This window comes from Mustela nigripes, chromosome 12 (assembly GCF_022355385.1).
Source record: "Mustela nigripes isolate SB6536 chromosome 12, MUSNIG.SB6536, whole genome shotgun sequence".
Classification (NCBI taxonomy): Eukaryota; Metazoa; Chordata; class Mammalia; order Carnivora; family Mustelidae; genus Mustela; species Mustela nigripes.
In genome coordinates, this window is record NC_081568.1 from 71,288,393 (window position 1) to 71,311,790 (window position 23,398).

The following is a 23,398-nucleotide window of genomic DNA, read 5'->3' on the forward strand; positions in this document are numbered from 1 at the left end:
CTGGAAGGTAACAGTCAAAGACATGTTCACTCTACTAGCCTCCATGGCTTTCCTGTAGGCCCATTCCCACCATAGGAGAAGGGAAGAAACAGGTGCACATGCTGGGGACACAGGGAATGAGTAGGGACAGGACATGCTCTGTCACTCCCCATAGGGAATGTCAAGAAACTGCCCACAGCCCAATCCCCAGTGGCCACCTCAAGCTCTGCCATCCTCTGGGAGGTGGAGATGCGTTATCTGATGTGAAAGGGTCTGCTTTGGCTTTCAGAGCCCAGTGTCATCAAATGTCCTTTTCTTAGCCTCAAAAATATGTGTGGAGGGGTGGTAATAACACAGGCTTGTGGTTAAGAGGGCAACTGGCACAGTCAAAAGGCCAGTTGCAAACCCCAGCTCCACTGTGTAATATTCAAAAGACCTTAAGCAGCTCACCTACCATCCTGAAGCCTGTTTCCAGATCTTTAAAATAACCAAGTGAATAGGACCTCAAAGAATCTAAGTCAGTGAAGTAATCTGCTTAAAGCTTTGACAAAATGGTAGCTGTTTATTAATGTTATCATCATTAACAGCTATGGAATTCAAAAAATTCTGTATCAGGAGTCAGAATTCCTACCAAGAATCTCTTTTTTCCTGTAAGGAATGGATAACAAGGGTCATTCAGACTTCCAGAGGCCCCTTGCTCGGTCATCCCCAACTGTTGAGGTGTCTCTCATTCCCTAACATTCCATAATGCTTGGTTATATAGAAACAAACATCACTGAAAAAAAAAAAAAAAAGCTCCTAATGCAACAAGACTTCACACCTGGCTGGGAGCAAAGCTCAGCGCCACAGCTGGGAAGATCACTTATCACGTCTTGTCTTCCATGATGACTGGCCTAATTATTCCACAACAGCTCTGTTGTGATGTCGCTCCCTAGATTCCACAGGGCAGCGAGTCTCTTAGAAGAGACTTCTTGAAAAGCTATGACTTTCTCCCCATGGAGCCCTTTCTTCCCCAAAACAATTCCAGCTAAACCTCAAAGCACCTGAACTAAGGAGGTTCCTGCAGCCACAGGGGACGTGACTCTGGAGTCACAGGGCCACCTCCAAGCCCCATCCAAGCCTGCTTCTGTTCAGTCACGCTGGCAGGCAAGGTATACACATGGGACTCGGGAGGGAGAGGAGGGTAGGGGTGGTGCCTGGTAAGATGTGAGTCAGCCGTTGGAGGTCAGGCCTTCTGGAGAGGCTGATAGCTGGGATCACCTAAAGATGGGTAGGCTGGGCTTCCGAGCCACCCTGAGCACACAGACCAGGTTGGTGTGCCGAGGGTGGGGGGAGGGTACCAATGAGTCAGACAGAACAAAGTGGTTAGAGAGCATAAGAGTAAAGAATTAAGACCATGTGCCAGGCTTTCGTGCTTCCCTTCTGGCATTCAAGATTGGAAAGCTCAACTCATAAATTCCCTATACTTCTGAAAATCTCAGCTCCCATTGCTCAGAGCGCTGAGAGGATGAAGGCAGGCCCCTCGGCCTCACCACTTCTACCCTCACTTCAACCTGCCTTCCCACTCTTTCAGTAGAGCATCCCAGGCCTGACTCTATACTCCTGCTCAGAGCTCCCAAATATCCCCTCCCATGGCGGGGGCACTTGTCCCCTGGCTTCTCTAAGTGGAGACAACCAGGTTCTCAGAGACTTTCCCTCGACTGAGCGGTCCTAGGCCCTGGAGCTGGAGGTTTGTGTGGGAGCAGGGCCAGGGCCCTGGGGCTAAGCTTCCAGGGTGAGGGCCACAGAAAGGGATTTGCAGCTCCATGGAATGGCCAGCACCCACTCCCCACCCCAAGGACAGAGAGGGAAGAGATCAACAGAAGTGGGAGAAGGGAGAAGATATGGCTGGAAGTAGCAAGATGACAGGCAGCTGGTAGTACATTCCAGGACATCTTGAGGGTCCCAGGATAACCCTTTACTGGATGTGAGCACAGTGGAATGTGAGTCCTCTCCTGGCATTCGAAGAGCCCCTGATCAATCACTCTGACAAGGGCCTGGATATCCACCCCCACATCTCTTCTCTCTTCCTTCCCACCAGACAGGGTCCTATTCCAAGGCCCCATCTACACTCAAGGATTCCTCCTCCTGACATACATAAGTACTCCACCCACACACATCTCCAGCAGCCTCTCCAAGGCTCTCCACCTCCACAAGGTCCTTCCCCACCTCTGCTCATGACTGCCATGTCCCCCAGGGTTTGGCCCACACTGCTAACACACCTGGACTTGTTCTGCACTAACTGCTCAGCATACTGTGAGTACACAGGTGAATTCCTCAAGTCCTCTTTGTGGTTATTCTTTCTCCTTTCTCAAGATCCCACGGTGAGACATCAGCCCACGGAGAGGAATTTCCTGTAGAACTCAGTTTATGACCATCTTTTCTTGTAACTAAGAAAAGTCACTTTGAATGAGATTAGGTTTAAATTTTGTTATACATATTCATCTAGAATGTATAACAAGTCACAGATAATTTTGTTCTAGTCCGCATGGCCACAGAAGGGTTTTCATTACTAAAAATTAATCAACCAATTGGTGCTACTTGTTGGACAAGGATGGACATGTAGCTCAAGGCAGGGCTCTAATGCTAGAGCGGAGCCTTCCAGTAGAACAGTTCAGGCTCCAGGGTGGGAACTCTACTGCTGCGATGCCTCGAGCTCCATGAGGGGCTACCCCACCCTACAGCCAGCCTCCTACTCTGGTGGGGGGGGGGCAGTGGATCCAGGAGGCACTGAGCCAACAAGAAGGACATGGTCCTCATCTTCGGAGAGGGTACAGAGCCTTGTTCTGGTGAACAAGTTCTGAAACCTTGTGGGGTTGGGGGTGCTCTGGTGGAAATTCTGAGCCCTGGACCCCATGGGGCTACTGCAGTCACTGCTACATCCGATCTACATGGAGGACACGGACACTCCAGCTGCTTCTAACCTCCAGTCCACCCTCTGATGGCTCAGGAGCCTCAAGTCATGGGCCAGGATGTACCTGTGACACTAGATCTGCCATCAGTCACATATCTTCAGGTGAGAGGCATGGGGACTCTGAGAACAAGCATCCTGCTCTGGCTGGGGTCAGGAATGAAGGAACGGGACTAGGGAAGGCAGGAGCTACCTTCTCCTTTACTACTCCACAAATGTACCTCATTTCCTTTAGGCTACAGTTGAGAAATTAGCTTAACCACCACACAGAGGTAATAAAAGATCAAGCATCTGGGGCACCTGGGTGGCTCAGTGGGTTAAACCTCTGCCTTCAGCTCAGGTCATGATCTCAGGGTCCTGGGATCGAGTCCCACATCGGGCTCTCTGCTCCACAGGGAGCCTGCTTCCTCCTCTCTCTCTCTCTCTCTCTCTCTCTGTTTGCCTCTCTGTCCATTTGTGATCTCTCTCTGTCAAATAAATAAAATATTAAAAAAAAAAAAAGATCAAGCATTTGACATAGGTGTTGAATTGCCCCTGCTGACGCAGCTCCTGTTCAGCAACAGTCAACGGCTCCGATCCCCAGCAATCCCCAGCCCTCAGACTCACAGATGCCATCTCTCTTCAGCAACCTGACCACAGGTTGCTGAAGAGAACCTGACCACAGGTTCTCAATGAATACCAGGTTCCTGAGACTGAAAACCACTGGATGTCCCAGGGGACCCAGACAGCCCAGGATGCAGAGACCCACACTGGGTATCTACAGAGTGTCCTGAGAAGCATTCCTTCAAGTGGGAAGTCATGTTTTGGGACACAAAGACATCCTCCAAAGCTATACTGGCAGGAGATGGACACGCAAGCATGAGGCAGAGAATCTCATTCTTCACAGACAAATGCTAAAAAGGAAACCAAGAGCATATGTAACAACCAAACAGAAGAGAGTAAAGGACGAGAAGGAGGTGGGGCATATTCTAGAAGCACTCCAATTAGAACATCTGCCTGGCAGGCCTCTCCCATTTGATACCTCCCAGTGTGCCCACATCAAAGCCTATTTCACTGCAATGGATGCACAAAATGCGGCAGCAGCAGAACCACAGAAGCCTGAGGTCCTCCTATAGAGGAAGAGCATGTTTTAAATGCGAGGCTAGAAATAAATGGGAAAAGTGCTCTGTTTTATTTAGAGAGCAAGATGTGAATGACACAACAGATTAAACAATTTTTTATTCCAGTTGTCCAGACTAGTGTCAAGAAAAGCCATCTAGAGTCTTATACCTATTTAATGACACCTCCAAAGAGAAGTTCATTCCCACTGCCCTCGATGCCTCCCTCTCTTTGTAGGGACATGTGGCAGCAACCCTCCCTGGAGCCACAGGCGATTTCTGCTAACCCTGAAAATTCTAAGCACAAATAGATCACCCTGCATTTGTTGGAGTTGACATTTCATTCTCTGGGCTCCCATGTGGGGCGAGGTTGTGCTGCACCTATCACACTGATGCTGGCTTCTTGGCAGAAAGGACAGCTTGGGCCAGGCAGATGCTGGCAAACACTGCAGGAAAGGGACCTCGAGCCAGTCAGGTGTTTCACCCCCTGACTGGCACCCACAGGACTCTCTAAAGCTTCTATTGATTCAATGAGGATATCGGAAATTGGGACGAGAGTCTACTCTAAATGGAAACTGAAGACAGTCAGGTCTTTCTTGGGGCTTCTTCTGTAATGAGTCCTAGAAAGTCAAGTCACCTTGTCCAAATCCCTATATGATGCCAAAATGTGTAAGAGATCACGGACCCATTCACTCCCTTAAAACATCTGAGCCTGCTACTGTGCTCCAGGATGCCCTGGCCACTGGGGGTCCCAGGGATCAAGACCCAAGGGCACTTAACATCCACCAGAAAGAGAACCCGCTGAAGGTCTGAGTGGTAGGTACTGCAGCAGAGAGCGACATGCAGGCCACAGAGAAGAAGAGGTACACAACCCTCCTGATGGGTGCTTAGTGGGACACAAACCACCACTCTAACTGCCAAGTTCAATGCCACATAGTACATGTACCCCCAATCATGACAACTCTGAAACTAGTCCTATTATTGCCTACATTTTCCTCACTGCTAACCTGAAGGTCCAGGAGACTAAGTGACTTTCCTTAGCTACTGAGCTGGGGAAAAGCAGATTGGAGGCACTGGGCCTTCTGATGTGAGGGACCCCTGACGCAAAGGTAGGAACAGAGATACTTCAGGAGCAGAGTGCCGAGGTGCCAGCTGGAGCTAGTGATTCAGCCTCAGCAGGAAAACACCAACTATTGGGTTTTGGAACATTAACTATGCTAGAGGAGAAAGGAGAAAGGTAGAGCATACCCTCCCTGGGCAGGGAGGATGGCAGCCATTTCTCCTCAGAGCCCAGAGAGCTGCCTACTGCAGGAGCTCGCCCCACAGGCAGCCAAGCTACCAGGAGCTCAGAGGAGGACTCAGCCTGAGCAGGGAGAGAGGTATGGTCAGAGAAGCAAGCCATGCCTCAGAGGCCTAAGCCCCTGACTGGGGCTGAACCTCAGCCTGTTAAGTTGGCAGTGGGTCTGCTGCTGGACCAGGCTGCCAATACCCTCACAGATGAGTAGGTGGTCAGCAGAAGTGGTTTCTGAAGCCACTAGACTCCATGAGAGGCTCACGGTGATCAGTGGTGTTCTCTGGAAAAGACTTCTGTGAGAAATAGGGCCAACGGCTGCCCTTCTCAACTCCAAAAAATATATACATGCCCACACACACACTTTTTCTCTGAGCCTAGACCCAGAATAACTAAAAACTTAAACTGTACAGTATTTTAACAAAAGTTACAGAGACAACCTTTGTTTTCCAGCTAAAACCTCCAGAAATGCGAGGCTAGAAATAAATGGGAAAAGTGCTCTGTTTTATTTAGAGAGCAAGATGTGAATGACACAACAGCTTAAACAAGTTTTTATTCCAATTGTCCAGACTAGTGTCAAGAAAAAAATCCAGAAAGATTTCAACATGAACTCAACACCTTCTTGGAACAGCAAAAGAGAGGTGAAAACCAAGGACAAGGTCTTCAAACGAACCATTAAACAATTACAAAGGAACCTTCTTGGAATATCCTACAGATCGAGGGAAGCCAATGATCTCTCAGGTGGTTCCCTGCTGGCCAACACCAGCCTCCCACCAGCACCAACTTGTCTTCATCCCTCCCTATGTGCAGTTGAGGTGAAATGCACTCTTTGATTAAGGGAATAACTGAATCCCACAGGCCACTCATTGTCCATTCTCCAGTCCACCTCTAGTAAGAGTGAAAAAAAAACTGCCTCTTATTAGAAGACACCATCAACTAAATAACAGTGGTGTGCCATTTTTTCAAGAGCTGAAGAAACTTAAAGAACCATGAACAAGAAACCCATACCCCACTCTTCCTTTACAACCCAGACATACCTGTCACTTCAACAGAGAGAAGTATGTGGATGGGACACTGAACACCCACGTGCAGGTGGACTCTCCCACCTATGTGGAAGGCACAAGGGCCTCTTTGTGGGAGGAGCATCCATCTTCCCTAACTTGGAGCTATGTCTTTCCAGACTTGAAATTCAGACAGAAACCACAGAGCACAACACCAGACCTGCATCTGGGGACCTGGTATCTCAGTGTGGCTTGGGCTTCTGCTCACTGCAAAGCTCCAGGCCATACCACCATGTGCGTCTGTGGGCCTCCATTCACAATGGTCTTAGATCAACATTTCTGTGAGCCACAGGTGCACTGTGACAGGTCTTCAGACAACACATCCACACGGGCAATGCAGAATGTGCCAGTGGGTGGCCCTTGTGGGACACACCACCCTTGGTTCTGGCAGTATGGCCTTTCATTTCTTTCATAAATTAAAAAAAAAAAGAATAAATAAAAACATAAATAAGGAGGTACCGGGAATTCTAGGTAGTACCTTTATCTTTAAAAAAATATTTTCATTTTTCTGCTCTGTGAGATCAAAAAGCCTAGGAGCCAGTGCTTTGGGTGCACTCCCAGCACACTGCACAGATTTAGTCCCTGTTACACAATGAAGAGGACAGTCCACTCAAGCTCCTCTCCATCCCAGTATTCTCAAGACTTTCTCCTCCTCTTGCAGACACCCAAAGGGTGCCCGAGTCTGTGCCATCAGCACACACCGCAATAAAGCCTTCTTTGCTTTTTTGTTTTTTAAAAGATCCTATTTATTTATTTGTCAGAGAGAGAGAGAGAGAGAGAGAGAGAGAGAGAGAGACAGCGAGTGCGCACAAGCAGGGGGCGTGGAAGAGGGAGAAGCAGGCTCCCCACTGAGCAGGGAGCCCGATGCGGGGCTCGATCCCAGGACTCTGGGATCACAACCTGAGCCAAAGGCAGTCGCTTAACAGTTGAGCCAACCAGGTGCCCCAATAAAGCCTTCTTTGAACTAAGGTCTGCACAGAGGACAGGAGAACAATGGTGGTCAAATAGACCCCAAAGGGTCACCCCCATCCCCAGTCAAGTGACAGAGAACTCCTCCCTGCTATCTCTTCCCAAAGGGGAACATGCAAGTGACTTGAGGCACACAGGATGGGCCAAACCTTCTGATTTCACATGTGTTGGAGGGCCTTAGAAGAACCAAGAAACAACATTTCAAATGTTCACAACGCGGTGTGAAAGGGCACACTCAGCAGCCATAGAATTAAGCTGGGGAGAGAACCTGAAGGCAATCTGAGGTGGCATCCTGGCTACCCTCTCACCTTCCATAGGAGTAAACAGAGGCCAGAGAGGAGCAGGGAGTGTCTCAGGTCCCCAGAGCTTGTTTGTGCCAGGCTGGACCTGGAACACAGAACCCACATGAGATCCTGTGTTCTCATCCAGAAGTAAGCTGCCTTGGGCAGCCTGCACTTCTGAGTGAGAAGGGTTCTACAGGGCTCATGGGGCTCTGCTTTGGTCTCCCCAGTGGAGCATCTTCCAAGTCTTGGAAGTGGGTCAAAGGACTAATGGGCTTTATTCTGGACTGCAGAGACATGACCCATGAAACAGGTGGATTACTAGCATTTGGGACATGCCAGATGTCTCTCCCTTCTCAAGCGCCAGAGCTGGGCACTTCTATTCACTTACTGACCAGATGTACATACTTCAGAGCTCTCTGCCTCCACCTTCCCCTTCCATCCCCACCGGCCCCCTCTACTTCTGTCTGACCTCACTATGACAGATCCTTCCCTCAGGAGCCTCTTCCTCCAAAACATCACAGTACGACACCATCTCTGGGAGGAGAGGAGGAAGCCTCAGTTAAATCACAAGCTGCCCTTTCCCCACAGGCCCCCATGAGAATTCCTTTCCCGTCTCCACCCTGCAAGGGTCCATTCACACCTGGGTCCAGCATCACCACTCCCTACTAAGCTCAGAAATGCTGTCAGGGAAACAGACTTTGAAATTAAACTAAAGTGAAGTTAATTTTATTTTCTGAATTTCATGATAGTCTTTGCCCCAGCCAAGCACAGCATGGAGCTATGAAGTGCTGGTCTCCAGGGTTGGAGACCAAGACCATGTATTAAAGGAGAATACCCAGGTTTTACTTTTTAAAAAACTTCTTCTTGGGACCAGGTTCAGGAGGAAAGAGACGGGTTTCTCTTGGCCCATGTCTCTGGACTCAAGGGAAGCCCTAAGGTCAAAAAGCAAGTATATGAGAAGCAAGGCCATATGGACAGGTGGCTTCTTGGCCAGAGGGGCAGACTTCTTCCTCCCCACACCAGTGTACCTGAGTAGCTGCTGTCAGCTCGGGTGCTACTTGCTTGGAGTAGAGGGCCCATCTTATCCTATCCCCTCTGTTTCTGAGACCAGGGCCCTCCATCTTCCCAGTGGCTGTAGACAAGACAAGGCCCAGGAGACTCACAGTAGCAACCACAGTGGATGGAAGCAGAAGGACAACGGCCCTGGCTTGGCAGGACAGAAGAGCAGAGCCCACTCACAGAGAGCCTGTTAGAGTCCATCTGACACCATCATGACATTTACTTCTCTCTAAATGGTAAACAAGAGAGATAACCCACAAGTCATAGAGAATAAATCAAGCAGATGATTGGGGCCTGGAAGATTTGATGCTGCCAACTCCCCGAAAAATGGAAATCAGAGCCCCATTTACAATGCATGGCCTGATGTCCTGATTATAAGGGTGGAAAGTTTCCTACAGAAGCATAGATTATTTTAATAGCAGAGGCATTTTAAAAAAGTAGATGAGTAAATGCTAAATTAAGAGGAAGAAGAATAATGGCTTTCTGTGAACTCATAAATGTTCATTTTCCTGGGTCACAGAACTTTTCAGAGCCAATTAAAACTCTATTAACTACGATCTCAAACTACGCCAGGGGCCTACAGCGCACTAACCAGTACATGGTGGGCAGCTTGCCGGGAGAAGTTAGAGAGGAAAAACCTCTGACACGAAGACAAAGACAGCAACTTCCCCTGTCTGAGGGTAAACACAAAAACAAGACCCTCAAACACGACAACAGCCGAGAAGATGCATCCCCAGAAAAGTCCGGCTGGGCTCTGGGAACAGGAACTGGGCAGGACACCAGTATGAGTGACAGAGAGACAGTGACGGGTGGGAGCACGAGAGTGTGGGCGGACCCTCAGGATTTAAATCGCCTGCACCCAAACAGTGAGGAACCCTACACACAGAGAGCCAAGCTTGTCTGTCCACTTGCTTGCTTCAAAATAGGTGAAAAAGACTCTGAAAGCCAGGCTACTTCCCTTCCCGCTTGCCTCACCCACCTGCCTGCAAGCCCACCCAGTGTGAAGCTATCCCCCAGCAGAACGGCACCCTGTACATTCAGCTCCTTTTACTGACTACAGGCAGCCTTGTCACATTGACAAAAGCTAAAAAACAAAAACAAATAAAAAGCTGGGTTTCATCACCAAACGGAATCTCCTTCTGGGATGTACGCAGGCAGGGTCGAGGGGACTCCTCTATGGCCTTTGTGTCCAGTGTCCCCTGGAACCAGAAGTATCAGCATCACCTGGAGCTCATGAGAAAGGCAGACTCTCCGGACCATCCCCTCCAGCTCTACTGCATCGGCATTTTAACAGGACCCCCCTGTTCTTTGCAAGCACACTGAAATTCAAGAGAGGCTGGTGTAGGGCACAGCCTGCACTAACTCCAGAGGTAAGAACTAGCTCCTCCAGTGCCCCTAGGAACTTGCAGTACTCATCACCATCTTTCACCAAGAATACTACGGATTTACTCACACATCAGCAGATAAGAGGTTTTATTCCTCATTTCTCCCAACCTGAGGCTGAGAAACTAAAAATCCACACCTCTGATGGAGAATTGTCAGTAGGCAGCTATGCCCGAATATTCCAGAATCAGAGAAGAAGCCGCCTCCCCCTCCCTCCCCATGCCAGGTCTACAGATGTACAGAGGTCCTGGATCCTCCAAGAGGGGTGTAGCTCGCAGTCATGCCCCAGGGAAGGCCCACTCAGGCCCTTTGCTGGGACAGCTCACTGAGGCAAGCCAGTTAAATGTCAGAGTTGGTACCGTTGAGTGTCTAGGAATGGGGACTCCAAAGAAAACATCCATAAGACATGCACATAGGTCTACAGATGAAGTTCGGAAAATACCAGCCCGGACCCCATCTGTTTGCAGGGAGAAGGGAGGTGGTGTTCCCACACCCACAGACAGAGGGGCAAGAGGAAGGAGAGGTGAATCATGGATGCCTCAAAGCCCACAAGAAGATCAGCTACTCTCTCCATCACCAGTCAGAAGAGTGGAGCATGGGTTGGGGGTGGGGAGGAGACCATAACTAGAAGAGTGTGGTCTTAAAATCAGTCAACTACGTAACAGTAACAACACTAACTCAAAAAAGAACTATTTTTAAAAAATTAGTGCCCAGTCTTAGCAGTCTCCAATCTCCTCAATGCCCAACAAATGTAAAAGGAAGCCGGAGCACTCCAGGTTTCTGCCTTAGGAGACACCCCCACCCAGGAACGGGGGCACCCCTGGGCGCAGTCAGTGGCATCTAGGACTAATACGTGCAGAAGGGCAAAAGGACGGTAGGTGCTTTCTTAGGCTGACTCTCCTGGGGTTAGGGAAGTGGGTGACCACCCTGATTACTGAGACCACCAGAAACATTTATTCCTCAAAAACTACCCTCTCAGAGACTGCACACATTGAAAGCACTGGGTGTCTGACATCACAGCCCTTCCCTGGTCTGTAAGCACTGAGGCATATTTAGTACAGGACTAGTAACTCTGGGTCAGAGCAATGTGGAGAAGGCACAGCGGGATATATGAAGGACACTTAAGGCCACCATCCAATCCGAGATCCCAGCGAACAGTGGGAACACAGCAGTGAGGGCTGAAAGGCAGGGAGAACCCTCCCACAAATGTCCACCCCTCAGAAGAAGGTGGGTTCCTGGGTCTGACCTCTCTCACTTTCCTATTCTCCGCAAATAAAAAATTCTACCAATACTGATTTTAGTACTACATTTATCTTGGCCAGAGAATAGGGGAAAGGGGGAAATTTTAATTATTTTAGAATTTTGTTGAGTTGTATCTCTCAGCATTGTTTCCTCTGAATTCAGAATTTCATTAGTATTCTAGGCCACAGTCTGCCACTCAGTTCTTATTAAAGAGGCACTCCACCCAGCTCCACTTTGTTTCATCTACATTTGTAAAACGATAAACTCCTTGAAGCTATTTCAACTGCGGTCTTTGTACATAAAACAATAATTTAACAAAACTTACATACGCTATCATTGCTTTACAAATGAGTGAACGCACACATGCTCTGGTCATTTCATCCGTATTTACCCTTAGGATGCTCAAGTAATTGGTGTAATAACTTTAAAGGGAAGTCAAATCTTATTAATGCTTTCCAAGTACTTTAAAAATCTGAAGTCAATGAATGTTTTTGCAAAGTAGTATTAGCAGGAAGAAAACACACACAGAAACGTGTTACCATTTAGGTCCTGATTAATTTATGGAGTTACAGGAAACTCGGTTGGCTATGATTGTTCCGGAAAGTAAGACTGTCTGAGGAAACTGCTAGAGGAGTTTAGAATAGTCTGGACAGTCAGTTATGGACATATTAATAGCTACAGTTTGAAGGAGAAATACCTGGATGTTGATGAGTGACAAGCCTGGCCAGTAAGCTGCCTACAGCTTGGCTGGGGGACCATTCATGTCCCCACTGGTCATGCACCTGCCGCACAGGTCAGGCTGCCATACGCAGAAATTACGGACTGTCTACACTAAAGTCTGACAACACTGGAGTGACTTCACCACTAATACTAAATGTTGAATACCAATCAGCTCAAAAACATAATGAGTCTCTACTGTGCTCTGAAAATTATTAGACATTGTAAGGAAGGGAAACATACATAAAATTGGCTTCCTTCGTCTGCTAACATAAAAAATATGTATTTAAAAAATAAAAAGGACTAGTTCAGAACATGACATCAAATTTGACCAAAGTGTGCTCAAAGAAGGTTCCAGAGAAAAGATGAGAACCAGAGCTAAGCCCTGGAGGAGAGGAGTCAGTATGTGGGATGAAGGGACAGAATCCAACACGTGATGCTAGTGAAGAATGGCATGGAGAGGCCATGCACAGAGCACGGTCAGAATCAGCACACATCAGTTCCATATCCATGTCCTGCTCTATCAGAACTTTGCTGAGGCTGTCCTATATCCTAGGCCCATCCAAATGGCCATCTTCTCATTTCATCATTGATAAAAACAGACTCTATGAGTACAAGTTATTACACTTTGCAAAAATGCAATGCACAGCCACGAACTGGATTGATAAGGCAGCTGTTCCTGCGTTTGGAGTCCATACAGGTATCATTTCCTTTTCCCGAAACAGCACAAGGCCTGGAAATGGGAGAGGGCTTCATCTCCTGGGTTCTACCCTGATGCGGCAAGAAAAACAACACCCCAAAACTAACCAACAGAAAGCCTCCCTGCCTCGGAATGAGCATTATCTGTTCTTTCTTGGTGTTAGGCTGTTAACAGCCAAGATAAAGATGCCCTAGGTTGATATTAAATTACCTTCACTTTACCTCCAGCTAAATCCTACCTTAATTGGTTTGACTCCTTTAATTGAAGTAGGCAATTTAAAAGAGTGGGCCAATGAGCCCCAATAGTAAGAAGACTAAAAAAGCTTATTTATGTGTTTGCTGTTTGCTTTGCTATTAAATATTCAACAATATATTTGTAGGATCATTTTCCCTCTGTATGGATATGAGTGTAATGATTAAGCCATCCCATATGGGAAATGCTGTGCTGGCTAGCGAGTCAGCCTCCAGGCTCTTTCAAAAGGCCATTAAGTCGTGTCCTTCACGGACTGTGATGGGAGAGAGTGACGCTCTTCAATCACCTGCTCACCACAAAAGGAAGCCACGTGAACCTCAGCAGCAAACGTGAGCATTCAAAGACTTCTGAAGCTCCCCGGAGATTAAGGTCTGTAGGTCTGGGATTGCATTACGATTAAGTAATAATGAGAAAGACATCGTGTCTTTTGATCAAATAATGCATTAATCCTACCATCCACACACTGTGTGTCTTTATTCACTCTCTGGTGATGTTGACTTTGGGAGGTAATTTTTCTATCTCATTCCAAAGGACAGGAAACAAGCACAGAGACAAGAGGCAGGCGTGCACCAGGAAGGCAATGGGAGCTGAAATGGCCTGAGAAGCTCTTCGGCAAGAATTTGCATTTACCATGTCATAAAGAAAATCCCAGGTAGCTTTGATGAAAAAGGGTGTAGTCATTTCTTAGGGTCTGACACACACAAAGCAATTTCTGCAGAGAAACTGCACCCCCTCACAAGCCCCAAATTCCTTAGGCCTACTACCTGAGCAGGGCGAGGGTGCAGCTTATGAATCCTCTCCGGTACTTAAGACCAAGTTCGCTGAGCAATTAGCAGTGTATCGAGACTCTCTGGGGAGGCATTTGAGAATAAGTTTTTCAAGCACTTTAGAAGCATTTATATATACCTAACATGCCATTAATCATTCTTATCTGTTCATTAAGACAGGCTCCCTTAGGAACCCTACTTGCCAGTTCTTTCTCAGCCTGGTGTTTTTTATCTGTGTACGTGAAAAGGAGTCTCTCTCTTTTAAAACACATTTTGTAATTAAAAGACTTCATTAATTCACATGGGTGTGCTCTACCATTGAGTCTGCATTTTCAGAGTTTTATTAAATATACAAAAAGGCCATTCTCTTGAGGCTCTTTGCGGAAGACAAACCATACAACTAAAGCCTGGTTTTGGAATACGTTTTCAGCATTGCAGAGATTTTAGACTATCACTTACAGCATGACATAAAACCTCCTGTCCAGACCAATGCATGCTGTGTCCTTCTGTCCCCTATCAAAAAGAGGGAACAATTTTAACTCACACTGCAATCTAACTGATATAAACCAAAGGTAGAGAAGAAATCAGATACACTGGCATGGAAAAGCAGAAAGTTTCAAGCATCCTAGCAGGCGTTATGTGACCATACCTCCATCTGTGGGTCACCCACACCCATGTTCAGGCCTCTGCTGGGTCCTGGGTCCATCCATCCCAGCGCAGCTGGCAGGGAGGCCCCAAGCAGCACGAGATGCAGCCATAAGCGTCCCGGTTTCATTTCGTGGAGTCTGTTGAGAAAATGACAGATGTTCAGAATTAAATATTGCAAAACATTAGCACGTCACAGGGTGGGTAGGTAGAGCTTGTACTCCAGAATCAGACACACCAGAGTTTAAATCCTACCACCAGCCCTTCTGCCCTACTTTGGAGAAGTTCCAGTACTTCTGAGCCTTAGTTTATTCACCTCTAAAAAGGGTTCCATAATATGTATTTCATAGGATTGTGGTGAGGGTTAAAGAAGTCAGTGTTGGACACAGAGTTAACAACTCTATGCATACAATGGTGTGGAAAGCCACCCAACATGGCAGCTACCACTCCATCTAAAAGAACCAACGAGGGGAGAGCAGCTGTGTCACTTCTGTTCCATAACCACACAGCCAAGCTTCAGACCCTTCAGAAAGCACTGAGGCTGGGCATACAATTAGTGATCAGTGAAGACTGATGAGGAGTTATGTTAAATGTAAGGTACCCTGTTTGTGGCTGATGTCTCAGTTTATAAGACAGCGAGATTCAAAAGGGCATAAAGCTCAAAATCTTCCTTTCAAGACTGTTCCTTTGTGTAGAGGAAGTCAAGCACCCAGTGGATAACGGGATTTCAATAACCTTTAAGGTGGTTCCTGGGGCTCATGCAGTAAGAGATCTGAAGTCCTAGAAGAAATGGGCAATTCAAAGTAACCAAAGAATTACACAGATGAAAAAGCTAAGGATCAGCCACAACAGATATTCAACTCCCTATCACGTGCTGAGGTGCTAATGGGACAAGGACACAGGCTAGTCAACCTGTCCAATCAGCCCTACCATTTTTTTTTTTTTAAGGTTTCTACTGTAACATTCCAACCTTGATTTCCCCATCTCTGTTCAAGAAACGCAGCCAGGGAGATAGAACTCATCGTGCAGTATTTACAACTCGTCCTCAAGGAAACCAGAGGGCTTATTGATTTCTGTGAGCATTACACAATTTAGTGCTTAATTGCATGTGGTGCACACGGCATCCTGATTGTGGTGGGGAATATGGAAACACAGAGTGCTTCCGAGGCCAGCATTCCATGTGATCTGGCCTTGAACTGGTCCAGGGCAGGTATCCCAGACAGAAATGATGAAGCAGCTTGGCAGATACTACAGGCTGGTGGAGGAATCCACGCCCTCTCACTCCCATGGTGAGAGCTGTGGGGGATGCCTACTTCGAACCAGAAGGGTTGGAGGTATCCCACCATCACTAGCACTGATCCCTGGACCACGAAACAAATTCACTCCTACCACATTCCCAGCTTCCTTTGGCTGCCTTTCCAGATATGCTTTATATCCCTCACTTGAGACAGAAAATGCCCACATGAAGGAGAAATAGGGCTAAAAGTTATGGCATCTAACACTGGCCTCTGAAAAGGCAAGGTTGTAAGTCATGACGGTCTTTTAAGAAAACATGTCTCTTGTCATACAAACAGTCCACAGGCTTCCATTCCTCTATCTGCCTCTTCATCTTTGACATCTGTTGGCAAAGCTGGAGTGACTGAGACAGTAGTCTGAGTGAACAGTAAACATAGTGTGAAGGTCACAGTCTTGTCACCGTCAGCACCTGCTCCACACTCTGAGGAAGGCAGAGCTAAGGGCAATGGCCTCATGCAATGCTACCTGGGACAGAAGTAGAGCATTCCCAGCAGTCCCTGAGCCACACTCCTGATCCAGAACTCTGGCCACAGTGTGTGAGTTCTTCACACAGACTGCGGAGTGTGGAGAAAAATCAAATTCAGACCTAAAAGAAAGTAAAAACTGCAACCAGTTCTTCTGAAAATAAATAGGGCAACTCCCTACTCTCCATAAATTATTGTCTTCTGAATGCAGAGCCATGTGCCTAGAACTGCAGAAAGCATTTACTAGATTTTTGGAAATTTTTTTTTTTTAACATACCAATACTGAGGGGCACCTAGGTATCTTGCTTTCAGCTCAGGTCATGACTTGGGTTGTGAGATGGAGCCCTGTATCAGGTTCCATGCTCAACCTGGAGTCTCCTGAAGATTCTCTCTCCCTCTGTCCCTCCAGCTCATGCACATACGCTCTCTCTCTAAAATAAATAAATCTTTTCAAAAAACACCAGTGCTTAAGCTAGAACTAGAAAGACACTCTTTCCTACTTTATTTTTGAGAAGTATTCCCTACTTATCCATATGAAACAGCACTCACAAGGAAAGCACATGTACAAAAGGTCTTCTTTTCTCCCCCATCATGCTTTCAAGCCTGAATAAACCAAAAACAGCAAAATAATCAAAACTGACTCAATATACAAATGTCAATTTCTGGAGTTAAGAAATATTCAAGCCACAAAACCGACTATTTAGTTTTTAATTTGCATAGTAATCCAAGACCAATTATGTTTGATGTTTTATTATTAATGGATAGCATCAAAATAAAATCTGTTCACCTCAATTGTTAATTTGGCAAGTTGCAAAACTATTTTAGAAGGTATACCCAGACCTGTGATATTAAACCAGTTGTTTCAAGTTGTTGCTTCAAGGAGCCTGGGCTCCAGGCCTATGGCACCTGGACTCATGTCTGGTTTTATCTAGTTTACACTGAGGTTACCCGAAGATTTACAGACAAGGAAACACAAGAGCCAGGCCAATGACTGAAATATTCCCAGCTTCTTTGTAACATTTCGCTCAGCTTGGCCACCACCAGATGGGACTCCATTTGCACGGTGGATGCCTGTCCGATGTTATTTTATACTCACTGTGATTGACAACTCATTTTATCTACAGGAGCAACAGCCTGAAAATTTACAACTCAAGTTTTATGACGGCTCAGTTCATAAAAAAAGAATTAATATTGGGTCGAAACTGATTTTGATGATGTATGTAATAGCCAAATAGAAGTCATCTCTTTGGTTAGCACTTATGTAACAATAACATGTGTCAGGCGCTGTTCTAAACTCTTCGCAGGTATTAACTCACTCGCCTCACTCCTACTCCATGAGGAGGGCATTAAGAATTCCCTAGTCAGATGACACAGCAGACAGGCCACAGAGAGGCTAAGCACCCTGCCAAAGCCATGTGGCAAATAAATGGCAGAGATGGGATGCCAAGCCATGCAGGTAGATTGTGCAAGACGTCTGTGCTCTTCACAGCCTCCCTCTGCTGCCTCTCAATACTTTGTGGTATTTTGTTTCAGCCAACAGTTGTTCTTAGCAAGATGGGGAAAACCTAGGTCAAGCAAGATAGGAAATCCTGAGTCTCTCCTTTCCTCCGACAGCTGCCAAGAGCCACACTCCTCCAGAGGAACTGAGCGAGAGGAAAGAACCACATGGCTCCTCTCTGCATCCCTCCCCGGAACGGGGCCACTTGGCACATGGTCCTCAGCTCTCAGAACTGCTGTCTCTATCAGCCAGGAAGAAATGTAGTAGGGGAAAAAAAAAAGAAAAAAAAGAAATCATGAGGAGATGCACAGAATGCCAGGCAGCAAGCATGCGTCTCAACTGAGGGGGAGTGCCAACATGAGGAAGACAGTCACTCCGGGGGAAGGAGATTTGTTGATTCATTACTCCTCACCTTCAAAGAGCCCAACTGATCTTCAGACAGAAGAAAATACAAGGATCTCCTCATTATAGAAATGGCAAGGTACCATCTATAATATCACAAACTCTCTTTTTCAACCTTGAGTTCCTTTTGAGATCAATTTAGGTTTATAAGCTTCAATCAATCCATACTAGAGTCCTAAGACTGGCTATAAATCTATCGGAGACCGTTCTCGTAAAAGAGCTGGACTGCATTTTCTTTCAAACAACTCATAAAGCACAATCACTTGATATTAAAGACCTGGTTCCCCTGAGGTTTTCCACCCAAGCCTCACTTTCCCCCATGATCTAAAGAATCAGGAGCTAGGTTGGCTGTGGTACAGACAGGACAGAAGCCTGGAAGGCCAAAGAATTCACCCCATGTGGTAGCCAAATCAGGAGCCAGATCTAGACTGAAATCAGGCCTCCTCACCCCGAGGCAATGGCTTTGTCTCTTATATATGTCTCTTGTATTGTCACAAATACATATGGAATGTTGGCATTCTGTCTCAATCAGACTAATTTTGCTTTTCTTAGTGGAGGATGGGCCCTACTAGATCAAGAATCTGCTCTGTGTGCAAAGCACAGGATTTTTCTGGTTTTATAATTAGAAGCCACTACGTGTGCTATTACTTGTATTTAAAATTATAGAGGTACTACAAATTTGTAAGATGTGATATTCAGAAAACTGACTCACTTTTCCAAGAAATTGAAAAATGTGACATAAGAATGGCAAGTGGTTAGGGAAAAATAGGCATGAATAGGTCGATTCCAAATCTGCCACCACAGAACACACACCAGCATGCAAGTGGTCTGTACTGAATGGGGTCAGAGGCCAGGGAGATGCATGGACATTAAACTGGCAGTGGTTCTAATACAAATTTCCCTTTTCTCCTCCGGGAACCAGCCTTGTTTGGGCACAGTGGGACTTCAGACCCTGAGAGCTTCCAGAGACATTACTCATGAGTTCTCTCTCAGCATCTCTCCCAGAATATGGGAACGTTACCGAATTAGATGTTACAATTTAGCCTCATGGAAAGGGCTTCTCTTTGTAACCACCAAGACCAGAAATTATGAAGATGCTTTGGTAAAACCAAGCAATACCACCCCAGCCTTAAAGAGAACAGTAAGTTTTGTGACCCTGAGGCACCTCAATTTCCCATCTTTCCAGCTAACCAAGTGTATGTTTAGCCAATTATTAGAGGTTCATTGTGTTTTGTACATGGGATGCTGGCAATCAACAAATGGAAACCACCTGGAGACCACCAAAATCCTGCAGCCTCTGTTATGTCTACTCAATGTTAAAAGGAAAAAAAGAAAAGCCATATTGACCCTAACCTAACACCATAGGGCTACAAATTAATTTCCTCGGAAAGGCTCAGGACCCTAGTTTTGATATCCAAGTGTTTTAAGAAAAAAGGAAGGGGTTCAAACTTCCTAAGATAGCCCCTCAAATACCAACCCAAGGAACTTAGGCATGGAAATGTATCAGGCTACCCCTGCAACAAGCCATAATGAAGTTACACTGCACTTTCCATTAATTATCTGCTCTTTATCTTTGGTTAATTGTTCCAACATTTGATAAATTGAATGCCTAAATTAGTCTGTGGAAAATAGATCAATCTATGACACTCCTATATACCAAGAAGTTTAACAAACACACCTGTGAGTTCCAGGAACTCTCATCATTTCAACATTTATACTGCTTAAGTACCACATTCTCCCAACAGGAGTTCTATTTTCCCCAAAGTCCCATCCTTTGTGTTACGCACTAAGAGAAAGAAAGTATAAGGACATATGTGCTCGTGAAATAATTTCCTAATTTCATCAAGTTAGTAAGCACACAACTGACCACACATAAGCAACATAAGAAGGTTGAATTTGCAGAAACATACCAACAAAGGGAAAATAGGAATTAAAGATTTGGGAAATTGTGACTATTCAATGACCTGTTTCTGGATTTTGGTACTAAATCCAGCAGAAGATCACAACATGAAGATCACTTAAAAAAAAAAAAATCCTGCAACTCTGAGATGAAGAGAAGAATCCTAAGCAACTGATGGGTCAAAGTAGAAAAATCCAAACTACCCCTCACACACCCATCTCCTGGACAGAGCAGAAGGGATAAAAGTTCTCCCAAGGCCCATGGGAATAGGCTGGACCCTCTCTGGAATAAAAATTGATTTCCTGAGATTAAGGAAAATTGAGGGTGGTAAAAACAATGTCTTAGAAAAAGCCACTGGAACAACTTTAACACATTACAGTATATATGAAGACGGCTATCATCTTGCATGACGTTTGGCTCAGTCTAAAGTCTTGAGGGAGGGAGGGTCTGTTTTCCTAGGATGGAAAGAAACCTACCAATTCAACTAAGGGTGTCTGAAGAGAAATGCTGTAGTAATGCTGCAGCCTCTTCTCACAAAACCAAGATGGGAAGCAGGCATGGGCCCTGTGGGGCATCAGTTCATGGCTTGGGTTTGAGCTACTGCCTTAGGATTGCCGCAACTCTGGTGTCCTAGAAGCCCCATCACTCTGTCCCTTGACCATGTACTCCCCAGCTGAGCCCTCTACCTAACCACCACCCACATCAAAGCCTTCCTCGGAGCCAGAAGGGGCAAGCACAGGAACCTACCCAGTCCAGCATAGACAGGACACTGCTAAAAGTCAAGTCCGACTTTTCCATAAGCCTGGTGGTGGGAAAATAACTTTAGACCTTGGATAAATGTCTGAATTTCTTCCCTGTGCCTCAGAGACTGTGATGGAGGCCCATTCTCTGTGCACATTTGGTTAAGAGCTGCCGTGCCGCCTCTTGATGAAATTGTTTCTGCGTGGCCCACAGAATGTGTACGAATGTTTCTATCTCGGGCACAATTCCCCTTGCACAGGCTTGCAATAAATTTAGGAAGGGAACCCATCAAAGCTACTGGCGCTGTTTTTCACTCGCGGGAACCCTCGAAGGAAGCGACACCTAGAGGAGAGCGGAGGAGAGCGGCGGCAGCGCGATTCATCAATGTCGGCGACAATTACCGGAACGAGGTCGGCTGGACTGCGCCGGAGGGCGGGGGGCGGCTAACAGGGCTACACGGAGACCCGGCAGGGCCCGACTCCCCGGAGCCCCAGGAACTTGAGCTCGCCGGCGCACTGCACGGGCTGCTCGCCACGTCCCGGCCACTGTGAGAGATCCTGCTGCTTGCAGCGGATTTCTGCCCTTGCCAGAGTGGCGGGCGCCGAAGTCCTCAGGTGGCAGGCCGTGGGCCAGTGCGCCGAAGGCGCCGCTTCGTCAGCTCAAGGGGGCCGCTAAGGCTCGCGCAGCGCTCGGCCACCAACTCGGGGTGACAAGCGCCCAAAGCTCAGCGCTGTGTCTGCGTCGCTTGAGTGCCCCCCAAACTTGAAACCGGTCTCCTTTGCGGGTGCAGAGAGGGGCGGAGATCACCCACTGCACAAGCTCTCTTAGGACCAAGCTCCCTGCGGGAGCGTGCCCCAAACAAACTGCTCCCCAGCGACTCCTCAGCAGGGACGCTCTCTTGAAACAGAGACTAGCTGGACAGAACAGGAGCCGCGGGCCTCGCGGAACGAGGTGGTGCCCCGGTCCCATCTCCTCAGCCTCCGCCGAGCCCCAACGTGCAGACTCTGTGGACCTCGGGGGAGCGATGGCCAGGCGGGGCGCAGCGGGCCCTTCGGGCTGCAGTGGGGACATGCAAGTTTCCCCCGCAAAGCTGGAGGTAGGAGGCAGCGAGTACGCGCGCTCCGCACCCCAGCCCGGGGCCAAGGGCACCAGCCGCGGGGCTGCCGCTCGCCTAGCTCTCCGAAGCTGCTCGGGGGCCCGAGTACCGGGAGCAGCGCCTGCGGGGTCTCTGAGCTGGCGCGGGCTGCTGGCTCGGTTCTGCTCTGCGCGCCGGCCGGGTCACTCCTATACCTACTGCAGACCGGCCACCAGCCTCCGCACCCCAGCCTTTCCCTGGAGTCCTGGCCGTGGCCGTGGTAGCCCCGGCGAGCCCGAGTCCCGTGGTCCCGTGCCCGCCGCCCGCCAGGGGGGCAAACTTAGCTCTCTGGAGCCGGCGGTGAGGACAAGCGAGCGTCCGCGCAAGGCCCTGCAGGGAGACGCGGAGCCGCGGGCGCCGGGACCCCAGCGGGACGCAGCGGGACCGGCTGCTGGCGGCGGCGTCTTGGCACTCTCCCCGCGCCCGCGTACCTGAGGTGGCCGCGGCCGAGGGAAGACCAGGTGGCCGGACGCGGTCGGACGGGAGCGCCTGTGGCGGCCGTGGCGGCGACCCGACCCCGCGTCCTTCGGTCGGTCTCTCCGGCTGTCGGCGGGTCCCGGACGCGCAGGAGGCTGTCTCGGCTCCAGCTCCGTGAACCGCCGCTGCCGTACCACCGCCGCCGCGGCTGCCCTATTTCTGCCGCCAGGACCGGAGCTCGTGACGTCACCCTCCGGGCCCCGCCTGCCCAATCGCCGCCACCTGTGCGCGCGGCCCGCCCGCCGCTCAGACCCGCGCGGGGCCCGCCGCAGGTGCGCGGAGCAGCCGGGCGCGCACGCGGGGCGCGAGGACTCCCAGAGCTCCAGGGCGATCTCTGAGGCGGTGCGCTTCAGCCCCTGGCTCTCTCATAGAGATCTGCAGCCCCTTTCACTCCCCAACACACCCCTCTCTGCTGTCCTCCGGCTCTTTCGCAGGCCGAGCTCTCCAGCCTCTGCTCTCAAGGTGCACAAGTGGTCTTAATCAGCCGCCATAGCTGTGGAGCCTAGGCAGGTCAGTACACCTTGCCCTTAGAGTCCCTAGAGGCTAAGTGAAGTGACACGCCCCCTCGCTGAGAGCCAACAACCTGCGAAAGAGCAAAGTTTTTATCTCTCCCTTCTGACTCTGCCCTCTTCCAGCTGGAGAATTAACAAAATCCTGGGCATACAACGGCAGTCCCAGGTGATGTGGGCTTGGCCTGGCCAAGCTGTGACAAGAGAGTGCCCTATTCTCCCTTCGAACAGACATTTTCACTGCCCTGACTTCATCCCCAAGCCTGGATCTCTGTTCACCATCCAGAACTTTTGGAGAACCCCAACCCAGTCGTCATTTGCTTTCATTAATTGATCTAGACATCAGTCTTGGTGCCCAAATAAACTGTTAACACTTTTGTAACAAGTAGCACACACACACACCCCAACCAGTGGTCTATCTATAGCCCAAGTCTGGCATCAGATTTAGGAGTATGATCCTAGCTAGGCCAGGCTGGTAGTAACTAAAGGGCAAGAGACTTTCTGGGGGGACTGCCCCCTGCTCTATGTGGGCACCAGGTTGTGCAGCAGGACAGTGTCTGGTCTATGCCCCTGTGATCTC

The 23,398-nt window shown here is 48.3% G+C and overlaps 1 protein-coding gene across 1 annotated transcript in view; it reads right to left on the reverse strand.

The window, feature by feature from the left end:
- Positions 1 to 22,483, reverse strand: part of FSTL4 (follistatin like 4) — a 401,404-nt gene extending 378,921 nt beyond the window's left edge. Inside the window, exons 1-2 of the mRNA XM_059417566.1 lie at positions 22,264 to 22,483; positions 14,401 to 14,536 (exon numbers count right to left, since the gene is read on the reverse strand). Coding sequence (XP_059273549.1) covers positions 14,401 to 14,526 — 126 coding nt within the window. The 5' untranslated portion in view covers positions 14,527 to 14,536; positions 22,264 to 22,483. The remainder of the gene's footprint in view (positions 1 to 14,400; positions 14,537 to 22,263) is intronic.
- Positions 22,484 to 23,398: the final 915 nt, after the last annotated feature.